The following is a 24,149-nucleotide window of genomic DNA, read 5'->3' as shown; positions in this document are numbered from 1 at the left end:
TCTGTTTGTTGTATTCACGTATCCCCAGCGTCTAGAACAAGCCCGGCACAGGTGAGACTGCGTGCCGACTGCACTGTTTACACTGTGCCAGCAGTTGTTTTTAGATTATAAAATGTATTATTTTACAAGCCAAGTAACAATAAAAGGAGCATGTCTGGGGGCGCCTGGGAGGCTCAACCGGTTAAGCATCAGACTCTTGGATTTTGGCTCAGGTCATGATCTCATGGTTGAAGCCCCACACACTGACAGCGTGTGCAGCCCGCTTGGGGTTCTCTCTCTGCCCCTCCCCCACTCTCTCTCAAAATAAATAAACTTTAAAGAAAAAAAAAGAGGTGCGCAATACATATTCTATGAAGGCACCACCCCCACCCAGTTCAGAGCGGAAAGGGACTTGAGAGACCATGCGGCCCAACACATTCCCCTTCCCCTCATTTTACGGATGGTAAAATCAAGATGCACAGGGACGGTGAACCGGAGGGAGGCCTCACGGAAACCCTTCGTTCTCAGATGCAGTTCCGGACTCGGTGCCTGCCCACAGGTATGCACACACACAGACACCTCTGAAGCCACCAAAGCCAGCAGTCTTTGTCCCTCTGGCCATGCAGGTGTGGCCCCCAGGGGCAGCCCCAGCAGGAGGGCTGGACTCACCATTCCCGAGAGGTAGTCCTGGTTGAACTGCCCTGCGTAGTTGGCCATGTTATCCAGCCCGATGGGGGGCATGTTGGGCGGGGGGTAGCCAGCACCTCCCCAGGCACCGCCACCTGAAAGCAACACTGAGCCCTTTAGCACCCTGCTGGCACCCCCAACAGGGAAAGGCAAAGCATCAAGCTCTCAGGGGTGGGGGGAGACCAAAGCAGGGCCTTGGGGACAGCACAACAGACCCCACGGAAAACACTCAGGCGAGAGAGTTGAACCCAATCCCACTGCCAGAAGAAGAGAAGAGAGGGACCCCCACCTCCTTCCGAGGAAGGTGGGGTTCAGCAAACACTCCCAGGACCTCTGTGGGATATTATTAAGGAGGTAGGAGGGCCAAGGGCAGACCTGCCCTCCTGGGCTCACCATCATGGAACAGGAATACAGACATAAAAAAAACGACAACAACAGGTCTTTGGGGATGCTGTGCTGAGCCCATGACAGCGGTGAGCTCAGAGAGCACCGAGAATCCACAATGAAGCAACAGCATGGCAGGGAGGGGTGGGTGTCCTGCTGACCGGGTTGTTTGCGATCAGAAGTCCGTGAAGGGCAGGGAGAGCAGGATGGGAGGGTGGAGGGAGACAGGGCTGGGTCACAGAAAACACAGACACCCATCCCTACAAGGGGGGCCGTTGGGGGAGAGCCGTAAAAAGGCCCAGCTCTGAACCCAGAGAGACTGGGTGTGTGCCCTGGGGCGAGGGACTCAGCCCCTCTAGTTCAGCTTCCTCAGCTGACAAGTAGGGTTAATAATTCATTTGTGTCACACTGCTGTGAGCAGGACTAAGACCTAATGCCCATGCAGGGCTCCCGTGCTGCAGCAGGTGCCGGGACAAGGGGCGTGGCAGCTAGCATCACGGTGCGGGCTGCTGGCCTGTTATATGCCTTCCTGACCAGGGCTCCGGGACACTGAAGACAGACCCTGCTGGGAATCACCTCCTCTCAGTGCTGCTCAGTGTGGCAGGGGTAAGACACAAGGGCAGGATCCCTACTGGAGAGAGGACCATGAGGCCAGTGCCAGCAGACCCAGGCTGTGTCTCGTTCAGAGGGAAATGGCCCCGCTCAACTCGATATGCCACACAACAGTGGCCAAGCCACCTCCCTGCTCCAGGCCCGTTCTCCACCTGTCGGATGGCAGGGTGGGCTCAGGAGGCCTGCAGGAGCCATAGGTGCTCAGACTCAAGGACCTCGGCTCTGGGGAAATGAATGTGCCTGGTGGTCTTGTGGGGGCGAGGGGCAGTGCAGCTCAGGCAACCTCAGGATGACCAGCCTGGAATGATCCCCTCTCCTCCTCATCTCAGAAGACCTCGTTTCCTCCCCTACCATGGGGCCCAGTCTCATTTCAGGAACCTAGGAGGGGCTGGGGCCAGAGGAGCCAACTTCTAAGTGTGAAGAGAGAGGTGTTGGAGCTGGGGCCGGGTTCTGACGGCCTGACCACTGGTGCAGCCCCATTGCTATCAGGCCACAGCATCTGGCAGCTGCAGGAGGCCCATCTGACCCTTAGTGACTGCCTCCTCTTCCTCCCTTGGCAGGAGGGACCCTGCCGCTGCACAACCACGTGTTTGAGCCCAGGGTAGGAGAAGTGACAAGGGGCAATGGTCACCTAACAGGGCTTTGGAGGACACGGTGCCAGAGGCTTTACCTGGCTACCTCATTAGTATCTGGGATAGCCCAGTGAGGAGAGATACTTGAAACCACTTGCAAAGGAGAAGACTGAGGAAATGGAGTCTCTGAGAAAAGAAGGCATTTGCCTGCTGTTATCAGCTAATAACGCAAGAAACTGGGTCTCGGCTTTGTCCTGGCTTTCCAGAAGTGCTTCCAATCCAGGCCTTTCTCCAGCCCCTCCCCACCTGGCTGAGCCCTTGGGGTAGTGAGGAAATGACTAGAAAGCACCATTCCTCTCCCCCTCTCCACTCCTGGACGTTGGGCAGACAGGGCATTCATTCCCTTCCCCGCCGGCCCCGACCCTCTTACCTGGTGCAGCCGGCGGGTAGCCGCCTCCGGGCGGGGGATAACCTGGGTAGCTCATGGTTCGATCTGAAGGGGAAGAGGAAGAAACCATGCTCAGGCTCTGCCGGGAGCCGCCACCAGCCTTCCCGACAACGGGGACACCCACAAGCCAGGCCCCTGCAGGAGGAGGGGCCGCCTCGGGCGTGACCTGGGCCAGCCCAGTTCACCTTCTACTTGCTGGGTGGGCCCCCAGCTAGAACAGGGAAGCAAGGGTAGACCCATGCCTGCGCCCACACCCACGACAGGCTTCACCACGCACCAGTGGCTGCATTTCCTGGCAAACCCCTTTCTCCCACGCTTCGCTCCCACCTCGGCCGACACAGGATGCTGCACGTGGGGAGCTGTTCTCTGACCTCAGGGGCGAGCGCGCACTGCCTCGTTCTCAGGGGTCTGGGTCTATTTGTCTTTGTTTTCCAGTGTCTTCATCACCATCCAGCCAGAGGCCCTGTCCCCTGAGCCCGACCGACAGACCCCAAGCTATCCACGGTGGCCTCCGAAGTGCATCTGCCCCAAGCTACATTTTTCATTCTCCAACCTCTGGTTCCTCAGGCATAGTACTGTGGCACGGGATCATCATTTCTAGCAACCAGACACCTCAGTACAGCTCATCTGACCCAGGATCTGGAGTGAGGGCGAGCGAGGCAGTTGGGAGCCCAGAAAGGGTAAGCGTCTTGCAGATCAGGAGTAGGGGAGGGGAAAGGCCGGGGACCCAGGACGCTTGCCTGTTGGTGGCCGGTAGGATACCTGCTCTCACTAAGTCCCTCTATATACAGATCCCTCTGCCTGCGCCACGCCACTTGAACTGCCCAGGAGGGACACAGACCTGCTGTGACCCAGACCACTCAGACTGTCATGCAGCCTCCTTCCTCTTGCTCACTGGTGGCTGCCACGGTTTGCAGAGGCACTCAATGACAGGTGGGAGTGGCAGGAAACCCGTAGGCCCCATCAACAGTCATACCTGCTGACCCCCGGTGACCGTCTTCTCCCTGTACATTGGGCCCCAGCCTAGTTCTCAAACTGCAGCGTGTGAACCCCCGAGGGGCTTTTTAAACACGTTGCGGGGCCCCGCCACAGTTTGGGTCAGCAGAACCAGAATCTGCATTTCTAACTAATTCCCAGGTGACGCTGCTGGTGCGGGGAGCCCACTCCAAGAACCACTGCTCTAGATGCCATCGTCCACCCACAAGATTCTAGTTGCCCTTCACAGCTCCTTTGGAGATCTGTGCATGTTGTTGTCAAGGAGGCTGACGGGCTTCCTTAAGGTGCCACTCACTGGTCCCCACAGGGCCCACAGGAATGATGGACGTGGGATGTGTCAGCAGGGGCGACTGTAGGCAGAGCATCAGGAGGCCAGATGATGGCCTGGTGACCTTGGAGAGAGCTAGAATTGGCCACGAGCAGAATGGGCCAAAGACCCTTCCCCTTGCACACTGTGGTGAGGTAGGTGGTTGAGGGTCCCAGTGGTGCTGCCCTTGGTCTGTCTCATCCCCCCCGTGGCTGGCTGAGCCGTCAGCATAAAGTCCTCCCAGGTCCTGCCCTAGGCCTGACCCTTCTGACAGAATCCCCAGACCCTGCTGATGAGGAGAGCCTGGAAATCTGAATGATAGATGAACCAGGAACCTTCTGATGGGAGGAAGAGGAAGTACCCTGCACGAGGTCAGTGTGAGCTGCAGTTGTGTTCCAGACGCCCTTCCCTCTGGAGATCACCATTAAGCAGAAGCTTTGGGCACCAAAGACCCTTCCATGCCCTTCTCGTCTCCTCCCGGAAGACTGAGGCCAAAAGGCCCATCCATAGCCAGGAAGGGAAAAACAAACAAACAAACAAACAAAACAAAACCACGAACAACCAAAAGCTGGATACTACCCTGTTTCCACACATCAAAATTAATTTCAGCTAGAGATTTCAATATGAGAGGTGGCCCCAAGCCCCAAAGACATAAAAATAAGTTCTGCACAATAAGAAACAAATAAGGAAAACAGCAAAAAGACAAGAGAAATGAAAAATTTAAGAAAGTTGTTTTGTGATTTAAAAAAAACAAACAAACCCAACAACCACTAGAGGAACTCAAATGATGTGAACAGGCCATTCTAGAAAAGCAACTGAAGGTGCTCACCGACCCAGAAACTCACATTCTAGAAATCGATTTCCCAGGCACACCGACACCTGTGTGAAATAACACAGATGTGGATCTCACTGGGGCATTCTGTTGCAACAACAAACCCCTAAATGACCATCTGCAACGGGCTGGTTAAGTTCATCAGAACAGATCCATACAGTAAATACGCTGTAGCTATTTTTAGAATTAGCCAGTCCTACGTGTGGGGATAGGTAATGGTCACCGTTACTAATCAAGGTGAAAATGGTGTATACACTAAGCTAACATCATATATATATATATGTATATATATATATATATATACATATATATATATAATTTGTTGTCAAACTGGTTTCCATACAACACCCAGGGCTCATCCCAACAGGTGCCCTCCTCAATGCCCATCACCCACTTTCCCCTCCCTCCCACCCCCATCAACCCTCAGTTTATTCTCAGTATTTAAGAGTCTCCTATGGTTTGCCTCCTTCCCTCTCTGTAACTTTTTCCCCCCTTCCCCTCCCCCATGGTCTTCTGTGAAGTTTCTCAGGATCCACAGAAGAGTAAAACCATACGGTATCTGTCTTTCTCTGCCTGACTTATTTCACTTAGCATAATACTCCCCAGTTCCATCCACGTGGCTACAAAAGGCCAGATTTCATTCTTTCTCATTGCCAAGTAGTATTCCATTGTATATATAAACCACATCTTATCCATTTGTCAGTTGATGGACATTTAGGCTCTTTCCATAATTTGGCTATTGTAAGCTAACATCTTTAAAAAAAATGTAAACATACAAACTCAGTGGTGTATATGTATACACACACACACACACACACACACACACACACACACACCATCCCTGGAATGATAAACAAGAAACTTGGTAACCCCGGTTGCCTTTGGAAGGGAAAACTGGGAATAGAAATGAAGCTTACGGTTTATATTTACACTTTTTTTGCCACATACATGTATTGCCTATTTAAAAAACAGCTTTAAAAAAGGCCTGATTCAGGTGCGGATTTCTGAGCTCACTTGAGGCCATGGCTGTCCTTCCAAGATTTAAATAACTCACACAGGGTCTATTCAGCCCCAGGCAGCCTGGCTCAGAGCCTGGGGTTAGCATTATTACATAAATGTAACAGGGGACCCAGACCCAGAGGATCCACTAGTGTGTCCCCACCCAGGGCAGGACCACAGGGCAGCCTCAGGCTGCTCCCAGCGTGATGGCACTCATTCCCAGGAGGGCTTTGCAGACTTCCCAGCAAGAGTCTAAATTTGTCCCCTGTCAGTAAGCCGGGTCTAAACCCATGACCGGGGAGCAGGCTTTCATCCCTGGGTCTTCCCCTCCCCTTGTGAGTCCGCCTCCAGTCCACGCCCTCTCCTGCAAACAGCCTCATTTCCCCACCACTTCCGGTCTGCAACTCACTCCCTTCTCAGTCGCGGAGCCCTCTTCAGAAGCAAAGGCCCCAGTTGTGGTCCCCCAAGAGTACAGGGCAGGACAGGACCACCACCTCCCTCTTCCCTGCCTCTCTGGGGGGTACACTGAGAGAAAGTTCTGGACAAGGAGACCTGATGCGGATTCCTGTTAAACTCCCGATCATTCAGCCTGCTGCTCAGCCTGCTGATGTGCGGACTTTCTGATATCAAACATCTTCATGCTCAGTTTTGTTTTATAGCCGCTGATTTGGTAAGCATGACATCTGCTTTCTTCCAAGCAACTGGGAGAAAAGGGCCAAGGACCACACTCTTGAACTGTCACTGCCGACCACACGCCAGCCCCACAACAGCAGGTGCAGTCACTCAGCCGTCTATCCGGCCCCCAACTCTACCACAACACCACACACGAGTCCCCATCAACTTCATGATGGTTTAAAGAGGGCCTGCGTCAAGTGAGGATTCTAACACACTGCCCATGCCTCGAGTCCTCTGGTTTACCTGCCTAATAATCCCCAGGAGAAGGGCGACGGCAGCTGGATGACCTAGGGCACCCTTGGGGTGCACCATCCCTGCCCCCAGTGCCTACCCAGCCAGGAGGCTGCTGGGATCCAACTCTCTGACTCACAGTGCCCACATGCTTTCCCCTTTGTGAACATTAAGAAATCTGCTCATCGTCCAGTCTTTGTGTAACTTTGAGCCACCACCGGGGGTGCCTGGGTGGCTTGTGGCTCAGTCGGTTAAGCGTCCAGCTTCGGCTCAGGACATGATCTCAGTTTGTAGTTCGAGCCCCGCATTGGGCTGTCTGCTGTCAGTGCAGAGCCTGCTTCGGATCCTTTGTCTCACTCTCTCTCTCAAAAATAAATAAACATTTTTTTTTTTAAAAGAAGAGGCCACCACCAGGGCCTGCTGTACTCGGTGGAGGTGTTCCCGGCACCCCGGGGCTGCCACATCCCCGATCGGAGGTGAGCTCAGGGCTGCTAGGGGCTCCTCACCGTCCTCTCCCAGTGCCTGACTAGCCCTCGTTCTCCACCGCAGAGGAGAACACAGTGAGCTACAACCTAGCAGATCTGCTTTCTCTTTGGTGTCCACAAGTATGGCATCTTCCGCACTGACCAGGCCCTTCTCCTACTTCTGTCCTTCAGCAAAGGAGAAAGGTGCCTGGGGAGGAATGCTTCACATTGCTGGTGCAAGTCTCACAGACTGGGGCATATCCCCCATTCTACGGTGGCTCTGGTCAGGACGCTGACCCGGGGACTCACTGGAGAGAGCTTATTCCACAAGGCAGGCAGCTGGCCTCTTTCAGGATTGCTCCAATTCTCAGACACCAGTCTCTGGGGAACGTCCAGCCTCCAGTCCTGCCACTTTTGGGCCCATGTGAAACAAACACCACCCCTGCTTCCTCACTGGGGCCATCCACCTGCCACTGGACACTTGATTTCATCCAGCTGCGGCCTGTCTCTGGCTAAATTGTGCTTCTCCAACTTCAGTCTGCAAAACAATCCCCCATCGGACTTGTTAAAACCCAGACTGCTGTGTCCCTTCCCCACAGTCTCTGAATCGGTAGGTCTAGGACAGGCCTCCAACTCTGTATTTTCCACATGGAAGCTTCCAGGTGGTGCCGATGCTGCTTGACTGTGGACCACACTTTGGGTAGCACTGCTTCATCACGCACGAGAATCGTCTGGACTGCTCGCTGAAAATGCCTGTGCCGTGGCCCCAGTCATTCTGAGCCCTTCAACCTGGGAAGGACCGAGGAATCTGCAATTTAAACAATCACCCCATCCCCATCCCCAGTGATTCTGATGTAAGTGATTCTGCGCTCCACACTCCAGGAAACACTCTTTCCTTTCAAGTACTGGGACACCTTCTAGCTTATACTGCCTAGCCTTTCTTCCCAATAGCAAGCCCTGAAGACAAGCACCTAGACCTGCGCATCCCAGGATCGCATCAGAACCGAGCCTCATAGTGCCAGGCTGATGAGGAAACAAAAGCAAGAGAAATGTAGCTTGAATTACATCTCCTTACAACCTGAAGCCCACTGACACACATCTGATATACGCAGAGCGTGACCTTGCTCAAGGAGCTCATGGCTGCCTTCGTGCCTTCATGCTTTTTATTACAAACCACAAGTAACCTTATCTCAACAGCAGCTAGCCCCTCAAAACCCTGAAAGCCTTGCTTCCAAATTCCTTTAAAACACACTTTATCTCTATCCCCCTCCCTCCACAAACTTAAAAGTATATCATCAGTCACTCCCCACAACCCCAGTGCAGCTCTTCCTGCCCACGGGTCCTGTCCCTGTGCTATAATAAAATCACCTTTTTGCACCAACAATGTCTCAAGAATTCTTCCTTAGCCGTTTGCTCACGAACCCCACTCCATAATTCCATCAAAGCGAATGCTGAAAGTATACAGCAGGCACACACTATATACTCTACAGTCTCAAGGACTGTAAAAGGGCCTGTTTCCTAAAGCTGTGTATACGTATGCAAGCATATGGTTACATTTCAAGGGCTCCACAAGGGCAGGAGCCAGAGTCCTCAAACGCAGGAATCTAGAAATGCTGTGTTGGCAGAAGAGGCAAAATCATCCAGAACGAGAACCTTACTCCTCCCGCTCACTCGCCCCCCTCCCGTAACAGAGAGCCTAGTCGTTTCCCCACCTCATCAAGGGGAGAGGGAGACAGGAGCCTCCAGCAAGGCTGGGCTATGCACACCTCCTGGTGTCCAGGCTGACTTTTCCGGGACATGGAAGAGAAAGGGAGGGTTGGGTGGTGGCAGTGCCAGGCCGGGCACAAGGACACGGAAGTATCTTCCCCAGAAGGCCAGCACGGGACTCAGGGGGGGACAGAGCTTGCAGCAGGCTAATGCTGAACAGAAGGGGAGGCCTGAAAGCATCATCCCTGAGACCTCCCGCCCCTCTGTGCCCTGCAGCAAGCCAGGCAGGCCTGGACCAGAGTGGAAGCTTTCGGGGGATGACCTCTCTATTGGCCTTCCCCAGCCGGGGGCTGGAGTATTCATTTGTGTATTCATCTTTTAATATTAAATCCTCAATCTGGTTGTATGCAAGAATTTAAATATAGAGTTTAAGTCATGCAGCTCAGATGATTCTCGGCTGATATATTTTTAAAAACAAAAAGAAGAGAAGACAAGCCACCAACTGGGAGAAAAAGTTTATGCAAGACACATCTGATAAAGGGCTGTATCCAAAATATAGAAAAGAACCCTTAAAAACTCAACAGTAAGAAAACAACCTGATTTTTTAAAATGGGCCAAAGGCCTGGACACCTCACCAAAGAAGACCCGCAGATGGCATTTGAGCAGATGAAAAGATGCTCCCCATCAGACATTAGGGAATTGCAAATTAAACAACGATATACCATTACACACTTATCAGAATGCCCCAAATCCCACACAGTGACAACACCAAATGCTGGTGAGGCCGGGGAGCAACCAGAGCTCCTGCTCACTGCTGGTGGGAGTGCAACAGGGGATAGACCCCTTGGAAGAGTCTGGCAGCTTCTTATCTTACCCTATAATCCAGCAATTCTTGGTACTAACCCCAGTGAGTTGCAAACCCGTCCACGTAGAAACCTGCACACAGATGTTTACAGCACCTCTATTCAAAATGGTCAACATTTGAAAGCAACCAAGAAGTCCTTGAGTAGGTGAATGGATACCCAGATGACGGAATATTATTCAGTGCTAGAAAGAAATGAGCTGTCAATCCACGAAAAGACATGCAGTGCATATGAGAAAAGGCTACATATTGCAGGATTCCAACTCTTGACAGACTAGAAAAGGCAAAATTCATCAGGGGTAAAAAAAAAAAAAAAAAAAAAAAAATCAGTGGTTTCCAGGAATTAGGGAGTAGGGAGGGATGAACAGGCAAAGCACAGAGGACTTTTTAGGCCGGTGAAACTATTCTGTATGATACTAAAACGGTGGGTATATTAGTTAAAATTCAGGGAATGTCCAACACTAGAAGTGAACCCTAAGGTAAACTATGGACTCTGGACGATTACGATGTGTCCACGTAGGTTCATCAATTGTAACAAACGTACTTGTCTGGTAGGGGTGTTGATAACAGGTGCTGATAGTAATGTACTTTCCACTCAATTTTGCTGTGACTCTAAAACTGCTCTGAAATATAAATTACACTTAAAAAAATAGAAAATAGAATTAAAAAAGAACAGGGGTGCCTGGGTGGTTCTGTTAGTTGAGTGTCCGACTCTTGGTTTCGGCTCAGGTCATAATCTCAAGGTTCGTGAGTTCGAGCCCCACATCAGGCCCTGTGCTGACAGCTCAGAGCCTGGAGCCTGCTTCAGATTCTGTGTCTCCCTCTCTCTCTGCCCCTCCTCTGCTCATGCTCACGTGCTCTCTCTCTCTCTCTCTCTCTCAAAATAAATAAACATTATAAATAAATAAATAAAACTAAAATAAAAGAATAAAATAAAAAGATTAGAACATATTGTAGGGAAATTCAAACACAGCCAGAAAGACACAAAGTGAAAACAAAAGGTCTCTCTACCCAAGGTTGCCGCTGAGCAGTTTCTCATGTATAATTCAAGACCCCCACCCCCAAAACATACACAAAAATGCATGTGTATGCATGCGCGCGTGGTTTATGTATGCTCCTATGTATATACAATTGTTTTAAAGCAGGAGATGTATTTGCTTATCTGTAAACTCTCCTCGCTTCAGTGCAATTAATGGTGCACATTCTTACCTGGCACTGTTTGCAGAGATAAAGTTAGTTCGCCCCCAGCCAGTCTGAGCAACTTCTGGCCTCCATACACTGCCCCAGGAGTGGTGGGCCATTCTCCCTGGGTCAGTGGGCAGGACAACAGGAGACAATGACCCAGACAGGATGCAAATGAAGCCCAAAGCAAGCAGAAACACCTACCCAAAGTAATCCACTTCCAAGAATCTTACATGGAAAAGGATCCCAAATGTGACCAGGAACCAGCTCCATCCAGATCTCCGCAGACCTCACTAACCCATGGGCGTGAAGTGGGATTGGGAGGAGGGCTGGAAGGAGGGCTTTACCTCTCAGGGCTCGTCCTTCCTTTTGCATTCTAGGACTCCTAAAGGGGTCTTTAGGTTTTTACTCCAGTCCTAGGTCTATAGACTCCCAAATGTTCACACTGGAAGCGACCTTGAAGAATATCTAATTTCCAACCCCTTTGGTTTTGCAGCTAAAATACACCAGGGGCACTGTTTACTCAAGCCACTAACACACTAGGGAGAGGGTCCGTGGTAGAACTCTGCTTGCTGCCTGCTCTCTCCTAACACAGCCACGCTGCAAAACCTGTGGCCACTTCATCCTGAGCTAGGCTGGCTTGTTTGGTGGTCTCAGTCGGTCCTGCCACTGGAGACCTACTTTCAGGCCCCTCTTCCCAGGGCAGAAGGAAATGCAGTAAATATGCTCTGAATCAGGATTTGCCAAGGCCATTCCTTATGGCCAGAAGGCTCCAGAGATCCTCAGGTGCCTAGGCTCACACCACTTCCCTCTCCCCACACCTACAGGGTAGGAGGGAAGCCAGGTACAGGCTAGAGCTATGCCACATACAGTCATTCAGAGCTGGCTCAGCACTGACCTGGACCCCCCACCCGCAGCTCAGCCTTAGCAAGCAGAAACAGGCAGCTTGATGTACAGTTCAGTGTTTCCTGAACTGTGTTCTTGGACACCAGCTTAATATCTTGCAAGTTGAGAATTTAGACGGATGCAAAGAGAGAGAGATCAGTTGTCCAAAAACTTTGGAAAATGCTGCCTACCACATCCTCTCCCCAAAGTGCCAATTCATAATAGCATAATAAAGGCTCTGAGAAATCCTGTAACAAAGGAGCCTACTTAACTTTATCCCCAAATTTCCCAAACTTATTAGGCAATCATGACAACAGTTACCATTTATTGAATAATTATGTGCTAGGCACTGTGTTAAGTGCTTTATGTGGAATTCAACTTTACAACAATTCTACAAAACACTAAAATAATGATGCCCTATTAGAGATAAGGAAACTGAGGTATGGAGAGATTAGGAAACTTGCCCAATGTTACAGCTAGCAAATGACTGAGCCAAGATTCACACCCAAGCAGTCAGACTCCAAAGCCCAGGCCTTTCACTGCCCTCCCCTCGCCCCCCCCCTCCGCCCCCCCGGCTATACTATACTTCCTCCAGCCCCAGAAACTAGTATCTCAAAAACTAAAATACACCAGTTGATGGAAGAGTATGGGATTAGGAATTGGGACCATCAAGCCTCACTGTGATCCCAGGTGCTCCATCAAAGGCAGGATAGGGTGGTGGGAAGAAATGAACTCTGATGCCAGACTACACAGGTTCAAATTCCAGTCCTGATCTCTACTAGGTGTGTGGCCTTGGGCAGGTTACCTAACCTTTCTGAGCCTCACTTTTCCACATCTGTAAACTGGGGACAGTTAACAGTTTAATATCAGATATGTTCTCCTTGTATCACTTAACCTTTCATTATATCTGTTTCCCCAGTATAAAACAGCAAACAGAGTTAGAGGGTCCCAGAGACCCCCAGACCATTTGATAACACTCATGATGAGAAGTGTGCGGGCAGAGGGGACAGGGTGTAGAGTTGTGGAGTAAAACTAGAGGTGGGGGCAGAGGACGTGAAGAGTAGAATCCAGTCCACCAGTCCCTTCTCTCACACCAAGCCCAGCCCTGGGAGCAGCAGGTCCTGGGAACGGCTGTGTTGGATGTTCTCATCTCCCCAAGGAAAAATCACGAACACGAGACTGGCAAAGTTTTCTTTCCTTTCCCTCTGCACACCTGGGCGCCCTGGGGGGCCTGGTGCAAGCCCCAGGAATGGCAGGGGCTGGGGAAACAGAGGCAAGAAGCTGATGGGGGCGGGGGGAGAAGAGCATCTCTGAAAAGGCCTCTTGGAGATGAAACCTGCTCAGGAGGAGGGCGCTGGGGAAGAGCCCCCGCGCCCCAGCACAAAGCTCCAGCCCGGCAGGCACCCAGGAACTGGCGTTGACACTTCCACCTGGGCCCCGCACTAACGGAAACCATTTTCTCTCATCTCAGCTGGGATGAGAGAGAGCACAGCACAGCTCTCCGACAAACCTGGCTCGCTCCTGTTCACGGGACGGTTGCCTCTGACACCGCACCGAACGGGCTTCGGGAAGAGCCGACGCTTAGTCAAAGGCCGATCCCCGATTCGGGATTTCTGAGCGATGGAAAATGAAGGTGAACCCAGATATGGTGTCACCGTCTGGCTCACACCCAAAGCCCAGAACGTGACAAGGGCTCAGGCCTAGGTCCTTGCCGATGCCAAGGGTCTTGTGACAGACGCAGTGGCAGTGAAAAGTCCAAGTCATGGTCAGGACCTGAGGAAACCCACCCCAAAAAAGGGAAACTGTGGGCTGTGCTTCCAAGTGCAGTTCAGGCTGAGAGCCAGGTCTGTGTCTGCCTCACCACTTCCGCCTGGGGAGGCGCCTCCTGGTTACGCCACCTGAGCAAGAGGGGCTGCTCCTGGAACCACCTGAGAAACAAGGAGGAGGGGCCCGCACACGTTAATCAGGCACGAGTGCCAGGGATGCCTGGGCCCTCCTGGCTGCCCCCTTCGCTCTCAAGTCCCTCGCCCTTTCCTGCAAAGTCCAACCCAAGGCCATTTCCCCAGGATCACCTGGGCCCCCAGGGGTGCAACGCATCCACACCCCAGAGCGGTTACTGTCTGTGCAACACAGCCTTTCAGTGGCTCGCAGGAAGGCAACTTGGGGAGTTCCTTCCCTGGACCCCGCCTCTGAGTGGGGAAAGAGGAAGCCGAGTGGCTCATCCCACGACTTGTAGCCTAAGCATCACCAGCGTCCATCCCCAGATACTCTGTAGGTCCTGCTACCACCAACTGCTCTCCCTCCCGGACCCTAAACCAGTTCCCCATCTTCACACAACCCACGCTCCCCCATCAAGAGCCACAAATATCACAGGACAGTCACAAGAAACATCTCAGCTCTGCCGTATGAGTTTTGCCCACAGCCCACACAGATCTGATATCATCTTCTAACACTGCTGCGGAGGAACCAGGGTGATACACGGGGTTTCAAGCCCGATGACAACGATTCCAAGTCTAGCTCTACCACTTGCTGGCTGGGTGACCTTGGGCATCTTGCTTGACACCTTTGAGACTTTTTCTTTACCGGGAAAATTGGGGAAGAAACATCTATCCAACTATGTGGCTGGAAGGATTCGATACACTGATACCCATACACAAAGCTACCCACCGTGCAGCTTATTAGCATATAGTAGGCACTCAGGTAATTTCAACTTTCTCCCTAAAAAGCATTAGCCTGGAAGCTAGGATCTGGGTCCTGGCTCCACCACTTGCTGTGTGACCTTCTTGGAGCAGCTCTACCTCTCTCAATTTCGATGCTGTCTGCAAAGATATGACCTGCCCACCTACCTTGGAGTTGCCGTGAGTACTGAAGGAAGCAATAAAAGAAAAAAAACTTTGTCAAGTATGGGACAGCTCTCTTAACTCTGTGACCAACTCACACAGTGCTGGTCTCTCCCAAGAGGCCAAGAGGACAGGCTGCGATGTTTGGAAAGGGGGAAAAGGGTCATTGAAGATCCTGGACATACGTCCCAACTTGGTCAGTGTCTGGTACTCACCTACCACGTGTCCAGCCCACACAGGAGGGGCGTGCCTAACCAACTATACAACCATGGGGTGGCCCAGGACAGTGTTGGTAAGGAGGAGGGCTTTTCCAAGCCCGAGATCAGGGCACCATCACGTTCCTTAATTAGGTCCTTCAAAAATATCCCAGACAGTCCACACCCTGATCCTCTAGAACGTGTGAACATATTACCTTACATGGCAAAAGGGGCTTTGTAGATATGATCAAGGTTACCAATTATGAGATGGGGAGGTTGGCCTAGACCATCCAGGTGGGCCTGATCTAATTACATGAGTCCTTTCCTGAGCGGAGGCCCCTTCCTGGCTGGGTTAAGGATGAAAAGGAAGAACACAGAGGACGGATTTGAAGCACCGTGGAGGAAGGGGCCATGAGGCAAGGAATGCAGACGGCCTCTAGAACCTCACGAGACAGGGGTGCGTTCTCCTCTAGAGCCTCCAGAAAAGACACAATCCTGCCCAACAAACACCACGAGGCCTGTGAGACAAAAGCGTAAGACAGAAAGGTTGAGCGGTAAATGGTGCAGCCGCTGTGGCAGACGGTAGGGTAATTCCACTTTGGGGTCACAGACCCCGAAGACCAGAAAGCAGGGACCCAAACACACGAGCACACTACTGTCCACAGCACTTTACAAGCGCCAAAAGGTAGAAACAACCCAAATGTCCATGAGAAGGAATGAATGAACAAAATGCTGTGCACAACACATGACAGAATATTACTCGGCCTTAAAGGGAAGGAGATTTGGAGATTCGGACGTGTGCTACAACAGGGATGAACACTGAGGACGTGATGCTCAGTGAAATACACTCATCACGAAAAGACCGATACTGTGTGATCCCACTTCCAGGAAAGAGGTGCCGGAGTGGCCAAATTCAAGAACTGTGGGTGCCAGGGGCTGGGAGGAGCGGGGACTGGGGAGTTTCTGTTTAATGGACAGAGTTTCAGTTTGGGAAGTTGAAAAAGTTCTGCAGATGGGTGGTGGCGATGGTCGCACAACAATGTGAATGTACATAATGCGGTGGAGCCACACACCTTTGAAAAGTGCTTGAAATGGTAAATTTTATGTTTTTTAAAAAACATATATATATATATTTTAAGTGCTTATTTATTTTTGAGAGAGAGAGAGACAGAGTGCAAGCAGGGGAGGGGCAGACAGAGAGGGAGACACAGAATCTGAAGCAGGCTCCAGGCTCTGAGCCATCAGCACAGAGCCCGATGCAGGGCTCAAAGCCATGAACTGTGAGATCATGACCTGAGCCGAAGTGGGACACGTAACTGACTTGAGTCATACAGGCACCCCAGTAAATTTTATCTTTTATATATTTTACCACCAAAAAACTGTGTGTGGTTTTAAGCCACCAAGTTTGTGGCAATTTGTTATGGCAACAATAGAAAACTAATGCATACAATGATCTCCTTATTTCCAGATCCTCCCATCGTGTTCTCTTTGAAAAGGTCCCTGCCCTCCTTGTGTAAAAGATTCGTGAACAAGTCTATGTAATTTGGCAAGCTTTCTTTGACATGGGAAGCAATAAACCACCAAGACCAGAGAAAAACCTTTCCAACTGAGAAAGGGAGGAGCAGGTGCTCGCCTTTCCTGTGTGTCTGGGAATAAGAGCTCAATAAAGCTTTGCTCCCTTGTATTATCAGTCAACATGAATCACCATGGTGAGACTTGGGGCTCCGAGCGGGTTCTGTATGGCCAGGCCAGACACACCCAGCCAGCAATGCAAATGCTCTGGGGAGGGAAAAGCTCTGCACAGGCAGGCAATCACACTCCAACTGGCCAGGACCCCACCAACTAGGGCACCAGAGCTCACCCCCCCCAGCGGTGACTCAGTTCATTCCTACCCACCCCACCTCAGCCCTCATTTCACAAATGGGGACACTGACAACCAGAAGGGAAGAAGGGACATGCCTAGGTGGCATAACAAGATCTCAAGAGGGCCGACCCAGGACCCCCACCTCCTGCCTCCAAAACAAGAGCTCACTGTCCAAAAGGTAGGACACCAGTCAGCCGCTGCATCTACAGGAGTTCGTCCTGGTTTGGGGAGGTCTGGAACTTATACAATTTTAGGGGCCCTCTTTAAGCAATGACACAATGTCAGGGTGTCTGGGTTAAGCATCTGACTTCAGCTCAGGTCATGATCTCACAGCTCGTGAGTTCAAGCCCAGAGTCAGGCTCTGTGCTGGCGGCTCAGAGCCTGGCGCCTGCTTCGGATTCTGTGTGTCTCTCTCTCTGCCCCTCCCCTGCTCGCATCCTGTCTCTCTCTCTCTCTCTCTCTCTCTCAAAAATAAACATTAAAAAAAAAAAATGATAAAATGTTTTGCAAATTTTACAAAATGATAGGACTTTGTGAATCCACTGCCAGGGCCCCTCTCGTCGAAGGGCCAAGGCAAGTGAGGTGGGGGTAGGGGTGTCCCCCGAAGCCAAAGCTTAAATTCCATTAGCTTCAAGGTAATGCCATTCCTGGGCTCGGAGAGGTGCCAGGGCTGGGCTAGACCATCGGCGGGAAAGAAGAGGAGAACACAAAGTCCTGGCCTGTGCCGGGGTTCCTTCTGGCTGCGGACACACACAATAAAGCAGTTGCAGGAAGTTACCCACAAGCGCTTTAGGAGCCATTCCTAGTAAGAATGGAGATTCCGGCTGAGAATCAGGAAATGCATTCTTTGGGAGAGGAAGGTGGGAGAAGAGTCTAGACAACCAGCTTCCCTCTGAAGGGCCTTGGTCAACCTAAGGCTCTCCTGGGCCTCTCCCTCCCTCACCTATTAAATGGGTGAGCCTGCGAGGGATCCATGGTCGTGGACGTGTGCTGCTCAGAACCTGGGGCTCCATGAAGGTTTTGTAGCTCACACTTATTTCCTGGTGGGGAGGGGGAAGAGCATAAAAGAGACTCTGGGCCTGACTTAAAGGTTTTTTTAATGTTTATTTATGTTGAGACAGAGACAGCACAAGCGGGGGAGAGGCAGAGAGGGAGAGAGAGAATCCCAAGGAGGCTCCACGCTGTCACCGCAGAGCCCCACACGGGGCTCAAACTCACAAACCATGAGATCATGACCTGAGCCAAAACCAAGAGTCGAATGCTTAACCGACTGAGCCACCCAGCCATCCCTGTTTTTTTGTTTTGTTTTGTTTTAATGGAAAAATAGCAGATCTGGTAACACGGGTCCTAAACTTCCTGATGGGAGCACACGGCTAGGGAGGCAGCAGCTACCCCTTCAGCCAGGTGTGCCTGCTTCAGCTGCTCACTGTTCCCCACTTGCACTGTCCCAGGCACCTGCACACATAGTCAAAGGGACAGGTGTCACCCAGGGCCCTGCCAGTTAAGATACAACGAGCCATATGAAAGCCCAAGGCCTATCACAGATCCTCTCTCACAGTGAAGTAGGGGAAGAGGGGTAGCAGACAAGACTGAAGGCGGTGGCTGTTCAAATGGCTTTGGAGAGGCTCAGTCCCTTCAAGCCTAGGGGACAGGAGACAGTATCTATCCCAGGTCCAAACGGCTGAGGCACTCCCCACTCACCTACAAGCCCCAGGAAACCTCTCCTTCAAATTATACTTACCAGCGGCTTAACGGTGACAAAGTCCCAGCCAACCTTCTTACTGCTGAAGTGGAAAGAAATCCCCACCAGAGCCTATAGATCAGAGATCTATAAAGATCCGTGAAGATTCTCTTTTAGGGCTCAAGTATGGGCTGACCCCTGTGTAGCTGGGATCCTAAGGTTTGCCAAAGGGCCCTGGGCCAAGGGACACACTGTGCCATGGCAGGAAAATGGCAGGCTCCTGGAGGTCTATGGGCGATGGAAAGACTCACAGGAAATGGCATGTCCGTGGCTCAGCCAGGGCATTTTCTTGGCACTTCTCATCTTCAGGACTTCTGTTCAGACAGTTCCTTCTACCTGGTCTGTCCTCCTTGTCTCCTTTACCCATTCCTTAAGGCTGGGTCAGTCTTAGCCTTCCTTTAGCCAAGATAGAGCCCCCCCCCCCCCCCCCCCGCCTTCAGGAAGCCCACCCGAATCTCTCCACGCATAATGACTGCTCTTCCTGGAACTTATCAGCACTTGGCCTAAAACGTTTTCTATGTTCTCCAGTGCTCTAACAATACTCCCCCTTTTCCAGTACCTATGATAGGCACACATATTAGCTCAAAATAGATCACCTCATTAATTGTCACAATGTTCCCACAAGATCGGTAGTGTCACCTTAAGGGAGCTAAGGCTTAGAGACGACTGACAGGCAAGGGTCACACACCCAAGTAGTGCCAGGGCCAGAATTACTTTTTCCTAGGGGAAGAGCGAGTGCCCAGGCTGTAGGATAGGCCCCTCCTCCTCCTGCCACTGGCTAGCATAGGGCTGGGCACAGCGAGGGCCTCACACGTTGACAGGATCCGAATGGACCCTGATTCATCACTTCCACATCCTGGGTGGCACCTGTTCTGATAGCCTCTTTGGTCAAAGCTTCTGGTGCACGGGCTTCAGGAATTCCGGGGGCAGAGAGGACTCATCAAGGACATTCCCTTCTCTCCCTCCCACACCAAGGCAGGACCTCGAGCGTTTTGAGAGGGTGTATGAACATCCCTAACTCTGCTGGAGAAAGGGGGTAAGTGGCCTTACCCTCTGCAGGGACCGCAGAGCCTCAGTGCCCTGCCCTCATGGGGAAGCTGCCTCTCTTCTCAGGTGTGAGCACAGTGCCATTAAGTCACAGAAACAAGCCAGAAAGCCCCCGGGCAGCACTCCACGGATCCTGACCACATTTTCCCAGGCACTGAACAAAAAAGCCTCCGAGAGGTGTGGTTAAACATTCAACTCCCCACCCACAGGCCATGAATTAAGACTAGATGGAGCCTATGTCAATCATTATCCAGGCAGTGCCTCAGGCTGTCCTCTGAGGCCTGGCACCTGGGGCTGACCAGCCTGGAGAGGTTCTGGGCAAAGCAGGCTGGGAGAGTGGCAATGGGACGGTGTATAGGCCTTACCACGGGGCTGAACTTGAGCAAGCCAGTTCTGAAAGACACCTCTTAGAAATAAAAAGTCAATTCCCAGGGTGCTAGCATTGGATGATGCAGGAATCCTAGAATACTGAAATTGGAAGCGGGCTTCATGAAATCATTTGCTTCAACTGGCCTATTTTACTACAGTGGGGAACCAAGACCCAGAGAGCAGAAGAGGTCTGCCTGACGTCTCAGGATTGACTAGGGGCAGGACACAGACTAGAACCATGTCTTTTGACTTCCAGGCTGATGCATTAATGGCCCACGGGGGCTCCCCTCCACTCAGCACAGTTCTGGGCTCCAACCCACTTTCCCGGGCTGGAGAATGGGCTGGGGAAATGTACAGGCTGTCAATAAGGAAGTGACTCTGTGGCCTCCCAAATAAATTCCCGTAAAATCGAGCAGCACAGAAGACAACCTTTGCTCCACGGAAGCCTCTGGGACATTGTTTCCCTCCCTATGAATTAACAACAGCAGAGAGTGGGGGTTGGCCCACTGGGGCCCGTTCTGACCTCCCTGGGGTCCGTTCGGAGTTTAAATGGCCTCTTCCCCCAAGCTCTCCTGGAAATAGTCACCTAAGCCTAATACCTGGAGTTGAGAAAGGTGAGCCAGGAGGAGGAAGCACAGCAAGATACTCTCCATCCCAAAGCTGGGTCTCGGAGGGGCCATCCAAATCCCTGCGCGGCCTGTAAGGTCAGGAGGTGGCTCCAAGCGACAGGATGTGCGGCTGCCAGACCTGACTCCTGGGGGCAGCCTAGAAGGAGCGATGATTCTCAGAGCATCAGCAAAGTGGCGGCAGCAGCTGCTTGCCTGTTCATTCTCGAGCCCACGGGTGGGAGGCTGCCACGCCCAGCACCGAGAGCTGGCCTGCCACTGTAGCCACAGACCATTCCTACTTCCTAACCTGAGGGATAGGGGCTTAGCCAATGGCAAGACTGATAAGCACAGCAGCAGTTCAAATTATAGACAGCAGTGGGCGGTGTCCCAGGAACTTCTGGTTGTCCCCCTCAACCATCTGCCCTCTCTTACTTCCGTAACAGAGCACAAACTGTTGCCTGGCACACAGTGGCTTCAAACAAGAACTGGGTTTCCAAGCCTCCCTTGGCAACTTAAGCAGGGCCCTGCCATGAAAGTCTGCTGTCCCGGGCCATGCACACAGGGGAAGCTCCTGGAGCAGGGCTACCCAGGGTGGCCCCCAGACCGACGCATCAACACAGCCCGGGTGGCTGTCACAAATGACAATTCCCAGTCCTCACCCCAGACTTCCTGAGTCGCAACTAGGGTGGGGCCCAGAAACCTGTGTTTTAACAAACTTTCCAGATTATTCTTATATATGCTCACATTTGAAAACCACAGCCCCGGAGAATGCTGGAAGCAACTTTACAGAAGGAGCCTGGTGCCTGCACCATCTATCTCATGGAGCGGACATTGAGTTGGGCCTCCAATTTCTGAAGAGAGGAGCTTCTCTCTCAATCCATGACCACACCAGAATCCTAATGCAGGTAGGTTAGGGAAGCAGGATGATGAGAAACTGAAGCAAGTCAGCAGAAATCAGAAAAGCGATAACATCCAAGTATAATAAATAATGAACAGCAAACAAGATGCAAGGAATAAAATCAAGAATATTTGGTATGTGGGGTGGGGGTGGGGGGGCCTGGCTGGCTCAGTTGGTGGAGCGGGTAACGCCTGATCTCGGGATTATGAGTTCCAGCCCCATATTGGGTGTGGAAATTACTAAAAAAATTAAAAACAAAAATAAAATTTTATGTTTATTTTTGAAAGAGAGAGGGAGACTGCATGCACATGAGGGGGAAGGGCAGAGAGCGGGGGACACAGGATCCCAAGTAGGCTTCACGCTGACAGCAGCCCACATTGGGCTCAAATTCATGAACTGCCAGATCATGATCTGAGCCAAAGTCAGACGCTCAACTGCTGAGCCACCCAGGAGCCCCTTAGAAAAATAAAATCTAAAACCAAAAAAAATAAAATAAAATTAAAAAATAAAAAAATATATACGTCTCTCTCTCTATATATATAGACAGATAGATAGATAGATAAATAGATAGATATAGTATGTAAAGAGTATTAGGTAAACAGAAAGAAAAACTATTAGTGGAAATACTTATATTAAAAATATGTTGAAGACTGTTTCAATAACCCTGCCTCAGCAGGCTGAGGGTTTTTTCCAGCCCGTTTTTCAGCTTTTTACCTTTACCTGCAAATACAGGACTTGGAAAACTACTCACTAGGATTTCCCCTGAAATCGCTGATGTGACTTAAAACACAAAGATACAAAAGGGTGTAAGATTTGGGGGCCCACGTCTTTGTATCTGACATTGGGCCCTCGGACATTTTTGTGTACTGACTATATTTGTCACATACCTTGCGGAATCGAGAAGGGTCACGTGCTGTCCCAAACAAGGAAGGAACAGTGTAATTGCCAGTCAGAGCTGACTGTGACTTTGGACATAAAGGAAGGGGCAGATATGGAGAGATCCTGGGCCTGTCCTTGGGGCTTGCAGGCAAATCTTACTTTACCCATCCCTCCTAAGAAGTTGGGACTGGATTATTTCATGATTATCAGGGAGCTGAGAAGCAGGTGGGGGAGACCTGAGCACCACCTACTCCACACAAACCTGAAAGAAAACTAAACAGACCACGTTGTAAAACGTGTAAAACATTGGAAAACCCCTAGCTGATTCCTCCCTCTACATTTCTAAGCCTTTCACTTACTGTCTTAAAAAATGCACATACTGGGGCACCTGGGTGGCTCTACACCCAACATGGGGCTCGAACTCACAACCCTGAGATCAAGAGTCACATGCTCTTCCAGGTGAGCCAGCCAGACGCCCCACCATGTAGATCAGTTTTGATCCAAGGATGTTTTAGAAGACAGCATCCTGGATTTCTGAGTATTTTTGTGGAGCAGTATGATCATATTTTAATGTTGACTGGGGCTTTTATTGGGTTATAATTACTAAATGTGATCAGCAAAATTTCTTCTCATTGGGCTGTATTAAGATTTTCTTTGTGGCAACTATATGACCCATACCAGAAGGTTTCATGGACAGGGAAGGCTGTGTACTCTCTGTGGGACACATACTCTAGATGTATCTGTTAACTTGAGCTTATCTGCATTTCCTTGAGTATCTATCAATTATGAGAGGTGCTCCAAAAATTTCTCGTTATGATCTTTATTTAGGTCAAGCTGTACTTATATTTATTCTAGATGTATTAATCTGGCATCCATGTTTTGGTGTATACACGTTCATCACGCTTATCTTTGCAGATTGTAAGGGCGTCTGCGTGGCTCAGTTGGTTGAGTGTCTGACTTCGGCTCCGGTCATCATCTCAGGGTTCATGGGTTCAAGACCTGCGTTGAGCTCTGTGCTGAGAGCTGGGAGCCTGGAGCCTGCTTTGGTTTCGGTGTCTCCCTCTTTCTCTGTCCCTCCCTCACTCATGCTCTGTCTCTCTCTCTCAAAGATAAATAAGAAAACATTAAAAAAAAAAAGACATTAAAAAATTAATTAAAAGACTAAAAATAAGTGAACCAATTTAGATATTAAAAGTAGAGCAACAAAATAACCAAAAGAAGGAATGAATAATGAAAAAGGCCAAAATTAAGGACAAACAAACAGAAAAAAGTAGAAAGGACACACAAAAATTATTTTCCAGTTAGCATATCCAGTTGGATTCCCATTCATAATATCTTGCAAAGATGTATTACAAGGCCTGTGATCTGTCCCTGATTTGGAAAACTTAATGTCATAAAAATGTCAACTCTTCCTTATAAATAAATACATTCAATGACATTCCAATTCCAATTTCAAATTACAAAAACAGTCAACAGTCTCAGTGCCCATCGATAAGGGAAAAGTTATATAAATTATGGTCCATCTGCACTATAGAACATTCCACAGCTGCTACTGACCTGGAGGAATGCAAACCCAGAGTCACTGCCTGTGATAAACTAATCAAAAACAAAAGCTACAGAGTAAGGTGTGCAGTACGAATCCATTCTGTGAAAGAAGCAAACATTTACAGGTGCCTTTGTCTACATGACACAGAGGGACACAGGGAGAGACCCTGCAGGCCACCCACTGTGCTAACTTCCTGGGTGGAATGGGAATAAAAGAATGAATTGAGAAACAGAAACAAATATCCCCTCAGTGCAGGCCTCCTGCAGCACCACCCAATCCCTCTTCTTCCTTTCAAAGCCAACATTTTCAAAGCCTGTCTACACTCAGTATCCCCAGAT

The 24,149-nt window shown here is 50.5% G+C and overlaps 1 protein-coding gene across 2 annotated transcripts in view; it reads right to left on the bottom strand.

Annotated features, from left to right (window-relative positions):
* ANXA11 (annexin A11) overlaps positions 1-24,149 on the bottom strand; it is a 43,727-nt gene that overhangs the window by 15,268 nt on the left and 4,310 nt on the right. The window contains exons 2-4 of one of the 2 annotated variants that reach the window (XM_027062415.2): positions 4,831-4,864; positions 2,665-2,727; positions 649-761 (exon numbers count right to left, since the gene is read on the bottom strand). In XM_027062415.2, coding sequence (XP_026918216.1) covers positions 649-761; positions 2,665-2,719 — 168 coding nt within the window. In that variant the 5' untranslated portion in view covers positions 2,720-2,727; positions 4,831-4,864. The remainder of the gene's footprint in view (positions 1-648; positions 762-2,664; positions 2,728-4,830; positions 4,865-24,149) is intronic. The other variant, XM_027062416.2, reaches the window with a different exon arrangement.

The sequence above is a fragment of the Acinonyx jubatus genome, chromosome D2 (genome assembly GCF_027475565.1).
Source record: "Acinonyx jubatus isolate Ajub_Pintada_27869175 chromosome D2, VMU_Ajub_asm_v1.0, whole genome shotgun sequence".
Taxonomy (NCBI): Eukaryota; Metazoa; Chordata; class Mammalia; order Carnivora; family Felidae; genus Acinonyx; species Acinonyx jubatus.
The sequence above is the reverse complement of the archived record's forward strand: the minus strand, read 5'-3'. Positions and strand labels throughout refer to the sequence as shown.